This window comes from Gasterosteus aculeatus, chromosome 4 (assembly GCF_964276395.1).
Source record: "Gasterosteus aculeatus chromosome 4, fGasAcu3.hap1.1, whole genome shotgun sequence".
Taxonomy (NCBI): domain Eukaryota; kingdom Metazoa; phylum Chordata; class Actinopteri; order Perciformes; family Gasterosteidae; genus Gasterosteus; species Gasterosteus aculeatus.
Genome location: NC_135691.1, coordinates 10,933,662 through 10,939,661, shown reverse-complemented (window position 1 = coordinate 10,939,661; position 6,000 = coordinate 10,933,662). Strand labels below are relative to the sequence as shown.

At 39.5% G+C, this 6,000-nt stretch overlaps 1 protein-coding gene across 5 annotated transcripts in view; it reads right to left on the bottom strand.

Annotated features, from left to right (window-relative positions):
- Positions 1 to 711: 711 nt before the first annotated feature.
- LOC144406315 (T-cell surface antigen CD2-like) overlaps positions 712 to 6,000 on the bottom strand; it is a 31,155-nt gene continuing 25,866 nt past the window's right edge. For 2 of the 5 annotated variants that reach the window (XM_078102195.1, XM_078102194.1), the window contains 3 exons: positions 5,858 to 5,968; positions 5,015 to 5,181; positions 715 to 1,588 (listed from right to left, as the gene is read on the bottom strand). In XM_078102195.1, the coding sequence (XP_077958321.1) occupies positions 1,568 to 1,588; positions 5,015 to 5,181; positions 5,858 to 5,968 (299 nt within the window). In that variant the 3' untranslated portion in view covers positions 715 to 1,567. Of the gene's footprint in view, positions 1,589 to 3,161; positions 4,578 to 5,014; positions 5,182 to 5,857; positions 5,969 to 6,000 lie in introns of those variants that run through there. The other 3 variants (XM_078102198.1, XM_078102197.1, XM_078102196.1) reach the window with 2 other exon arrangements.

The window sequence follows — 6,000 nt, the reverse complement described above, 5'->3', positions numbered from 1 at the left end:
AAACGTTCATCATCACAACTTCACGATCACAGCTTCCATGTCTCCTCAGCGCTCAGCAGCTTTCTGACAAACCTTATTCAGTATTAAACATGCACACAAGAGAAGAGACTGTTCTCTTAGTGATCCATTTCAGAGAAGAGAGGAAGAAGAACTTTTAGCCAACTCACATCTCAGTTCCTCATTCATGAACATCACTAAGAAGATGAAAGCATTAAAAGGATGAAGATGAAACTTGGAAATGGTTTCTGAAGCTTCCTGTGTTAAGAATAACTGTACTACACCACGAAATGGAAACAACGTGTCATGATAAACAACAAAACTTCTCACAACAAAAAGATCTTCTGCTTTAATGTTATATTAAAACATTTACACAATGTGTACGTGTGCACGGTGTGACATATTTGTTTTTCATGAAGTGTGAAAACTGCAGGAACTTTATTGATGAATATTTCATAAATATGTGTGTGTGTGTGTATGCATGCATATGCATATTTGTGTATGTGTTGTTTTGGGTGTGACTCACTCCCCCTGTAGTCTGAAAATGTGCCTCCTGCTAGCTGCTTGTGTTTAATGAGCTACACGTGATCAAGGAAGCAGGAACACGATTGATTTATTAGGATTACTCTTTTAAAAAAATGCTGTAACTAAACTGCACTGTATGCTCCTAACTTTACTTCTCTGTGTGTAAAAAGCTCCTCTGACTCCACATCTGGAGGAGAGTTTCACCCCAGGACCTTGGGTCTGCTAACTTGTAGCACTGGTGAGTCTAAAGAGGCTTTAGTTCTGGACTATTCTAATCTGTGTGCTGTCCTGGAAAGAGCACCGCTCTGCACAAATGTAGAAGGAATTAAATAAAAATTTCAGTAAAACTCTAACTAATTAAATTACTTTTCATATTAAATCTATCAATCCATCCATCTTCAAAAGCCGCCTAATCATTTAAACAGGGGGGCTGGAGTCAACATGGAGTGAGAGACGGGATCCATCTTGGACTGGTCAACAGCCAATCACAGGACTGACACAGACACACACAAGCATTCACACTCACATTAACGCACCTACGGGCAATTTAGAGTCACCAATTAACCTCACAGAGCAAGTCTGTGGACTGTGGGAGGAAGCCGGAGTACATGGAGAGAACATGCAGGCACGGGGAGAGCATGCAGACTCAGGCCGAAGAGGCGAAGAGGACAGCAAAAGCGAATGTTCAACTTTAACGTATGATTCAGGGTCAGTGTGTGCGCTGGACATCGGTGTCGTAAATCTCTCTACTATAATCATCCCTGAAGCCCTTAGTGAGAACCTGACTGCCACTTAATTTCTGATCTGTAAAATACTTTTGTATTACAGAACATGTACTTCCTGAATCAACCAAAAATGATGACGGTTTCCCTCGAACTCGCATCATAGAGGTGCACATATCTTCCAATGATCCGAACTCTTTGTCATCTCCCCCACATGCAGCCTCCTCCTCCTCCTTGTGTCAATCCGATCGTGCATTGCTACCTCTTCCTCGTCTGGCTGGTCCGCGTCCTCTCTCAGTCCATAGATTGCGCAGCATGTTTCTTTACATCAGCGAGTCGTGCATCTTCCAGCAACACAACGTTGCACAGTCACTTTAATGTCGGACAACAGTCTGTTCGTGAAAACATTCTTTAGGTGTGATTCCCACGGCCCCAAAGCATCTCCTAACATGGCGGCTTGTGGAATGTGTCTGTTAAGATTAAACACTGTGGAAATCCTTTGTAACCAGAGAGGGTCTGAAACATAGCATGAGGACCCCGATGAGATCCACAGACTAAAGGTCAGACTCATGCTCGATGTGGAGACTGTCACGCTCATCCTGCAAACTCCAACGGCTGTAAAATGTAAAGTGTTTTTGACCAGTTAACCAGAAAACCAGTTAACCAGAAAACAACTCTCAATTTGTAATTCTCCTTTTAAACGTTATATTACGTTTATCCACATGGAAAGAACCCTGCTGTTGTGACAGGGAGTCATGAAAGCAGTAACCTATATTAGCAGTTGCAAGTCCCAAAACCATAGAAGCTTTGGCCCATGAACGTGTTTGGTATGTAGTTTTCTTGTTGCCTTTGACGTAGTTCATTCTAATATAACACACATTAGCAGAACGTTTTTGAACAATTTGAGGGAACCAACTTTAGATCAGCAGAAACCTCTGTAAACCTTGACGTCATGTGGCCACCAAAACCTCCTGTACAAGTAGAGTTAATGGGGAATACCTCATTCTTCATGATGTCTTTACTGTCTTGGTTCAGTTTTCCTCCCTACTCATTCTGATTGTTAAATCCACAGTTGTTGTGCAACAAGGTCTCTCTGGGAACGAAACGAATTACTAAACTTAAGCAGAAGTAGATGAAGCAGAGCGATCTGTCAGCTGGAGGTGACACATTACAGACAGAGTCAAGTGAAAGCGAACATGGAAGCGATTTTGCATCATTATACTTCAGTGTCCTAAAATCTTCCAGTTGAATCAGACACTAAATAATTTGTGACGCTGATATCTCAGGTGAAGATCTGGTTTCAGAACAGACGAGCCAAAGAGAGGAAGATAAACCGCAAGAAGCTGCAGCATCCCGAGAAGGCCTCCACTACAACGCCGACCCCACTGACGCCGGCTGGACCCTTTGACCCCCACACGCCCCCCAGCCCCAGAGACAACATGGTGTCTGACCACATACCAGAGGACTATAGAGACTGATGCAGCGGGAAAGATGTAAATAGCCTTATTTTTGTTTTTATAACTTTAGCATTCACTGAATGAAGATGATCATCATGACATGATGTTAAAATGCTGCACCGCCTGCTTTTCAACGACGAGCACTACACATCTTTGTTGCATTGATAATCTATGCGGCATTTGCACAAAACTTCAGCGCGTTCAAGGATAAAGAGTCACTGAATAACTTTTACACTTATTATTGAAGACCAATAGTTTAAAGCAACACTAACAAAGCATTTCATAAGTTATTCTTTCTTTATTTCAAACCAAGTGTTGACATTTTTCTGAAATCTTGTTGGATAAAAGTGAAAACATATTTATGAGTAGGAGAGTAGTTCCAACAATAGTTGATTAAACTGCATGAGAAATACGTCTCTAAATCACACGTGTGAGAAAATAAATAAACAGTGCAGCACAATGATGGAAGTACATCTGTTTATTGTCATTTGAATTTACAGGCGACGCAGAGTGTTACAGCTCCTACTTCTGAGGGAAGAAGTCAAATATGCTGAACACAAAGTTCAAAACACATTTATTACGTGTAGATGCTGGATTTAGCAGGAAAATATATCATTACAAAGTATAAACCAAACTTGTTTGAGTTATGGAGGGAAGCCGCTGTGTTTGGTCTAATGAAAATTTAATGTTTTTGTTTAAAAAAATAAAAATAATGGCATGTTATTTAAAAAGAAAAAGCAACATGATGAACTAATCTATAAAAACACAAATGTCATCATTTGCAATTGAAAATATTTATAATGACACAAAAAAATATTTGGTTAAAACTCTTCCATTGTTGATTACTTTTTTCTTTTGCTACAACATCGTGATAACAGAAAGGAACTGAGAGCAAGCGTGTTCACAAATGAAGAACAGAATGAAGCCACATCCTGAAAAACAGCTGCTACACGACTCATTGACCACCGACATTTAACGGCTAAATGCAGACGTTCATTTTTAACAAAAAAAGAAGAAGTCCCTACGTATCCGTTCTTATGTATGTGTGAAATGTTTAAGTGCTACATTGTATATATTAACCCACGCTCACATTGTCACTTTAAAGAAGGGGGAGAAAAGAGGAAGTGGATGTAGAAATGTAAACCTTGTATGGACATATTAGGCCGAGGATTGCAAAAACGTTCTTTTAGAAATAAACCGCTGTACCACAAATTTTGTGCAACTCGTCGTACATTTGTCAATCGTTGTGTTCAGTGGGAGAATTCCCCTGTTTTCATGTTCATGTTGGTTGTGCTGCACATAAAATAGAAAATGATGCTCAGTGCACCGGCCATGTAAACCAGTGGTGTACAGGCTTACCTGCACACAAACATAGTTAATAAATACATGTAATTAATGACATTATTACCTGAGATAAGTTACATTTGGACCATATAAATCATACATTAATATGGTGCATATTACTAAATGATTTGCACACTAACCTCTACATCTCTCACGCTGCTTTACATTCATACTGTTCCACAGTAAAAATATGTACTTTACAAATACTGTACAAATAGTAAATTAAAACTAAAAAAGGGCACTTATAAGTCTCAATGGAGGATATCTTCAATCAAACATGCTCCTGCTCAGGATTGTAGAATTGCCACCAGTCTTTTATAATTAGATAACTTTGCTTGCTTGAATGCACATGAATGTTTCACGACAATGACTAAATCCTTATGAAAAAATAAATGTTTAATTGTAGTCCAACCAAACCTATAAAGGGCTCTGGTGCAACAGTTGAATCTCTTTGGGTTTCCAATGGTGTGCACACACTAAAAGACTAACTGCTGCTACAATACTGCACATGATGGTCCACATACAGTCATTGCTGTGAACAAAGTAGCAAAATGATTGTTCTTTTATATACGTTTTTATAACCCCCCTCCTGCGTGGTCAATGATTAGCTCACTAGAGTTTGTGGGTCAGAAGTTGAACTGTGTTTCAATGAGAGGGTTCAACTAAAACAATGATCCCAGGTGGTTGTGTAATGACACTATAACTATCAGATTCATGTTTACATCATTTCAAGTTTACAGCGTGAAGGTAAATACGGTCATGAATTAGAAACAAGAAGCAAGGAATTATAACATTATCCAACAAAAATTGTTAAGAAAGGGGAACGTAATGTTGCTATTGGAATATTCAAATATTATAATATCTATTTAATATTATGAATAATTTTCATAAAATCGGGGGAAAGGAATTGAAGCTTCTGCCTTCATCTGTTCAGTCTCTAAACCCTGTGAATCATCGCTCTCTACGCACCTTGGCGTACACGCACTCGTCTGCAGCTGGTTCAACATTGGGTCGGGGTCGCTGTGAAAACTTCACTTCCCCGTACTCCACCTCCTCCTCTGCTCTCTGCTTCATCTGCCTCCCCGGCCGCGGCCCAATCCTGACCTCAGAATAGGTTAATTCCTGGTCGTCTTCTTCTGCAGAGTGAAAGTAAAGAGACACAAATGTATATTTAAGGTTGAGATATATAAAGTAAACATTTGAGGGGCTTGAACTGTACTGGAATCCTTCCTACATTCTATCAACTACAACAATAAAAGCCTGCTTTTACGTTAATGCATGATCTGGGTTTAGGTTTAGGTTTTTTCAGAAATTTCTCACATATTGTAAAGCAACATTTTATTTTATAGCAACAGAGACCGTGTGTGTCTCTTGTCACTCGTCGCGTCATTGTCTATTGTCCTGGATGTTCGTTAGTTCCTGCCTGCCGGTTTGCCTCCTGTTCCTGTGTGTGTTTTTGCCCGTTGGCCTTTTGCTTTTGCCTTTTAGACTATTAAAGTCTTTTTGTTTAAGAACTCTGCATTTGAGTCCTGCCTTTCCAGACATCCTTGACAACATTCCCTTAACTCTAGTGGAGTTAAATTAGTTTCCTTCAAAGTAATAAACATAAAGGATCTGAATAGTTCCTCCACCAAGGCCCGTTGGTATTTAATTCATAGCTTGACATTTTGGAAGTAACTTTTAGTTGGACTGAAAAATAAATATCATTGTCGAGCTTGTCTCAATCTCATCATCTCCTGGCAAAAAAAGTAAAGAACATGAAGAAGGGTCATTAGCAGTTACATGATAGGAAAAGGGATTTTTGTCCTGTACCTTTAGGTTTGTTTTCTCTCTTTTTCTTCTGAGCACAGACGACAGAGACCCCGACCACTAACAGAAGTACGAGTGCAGCCAGTACACAAACTGCTGTTGTCAATGTTCTCACTGTAAAAAAAGACACAAGAGACACACAGAAC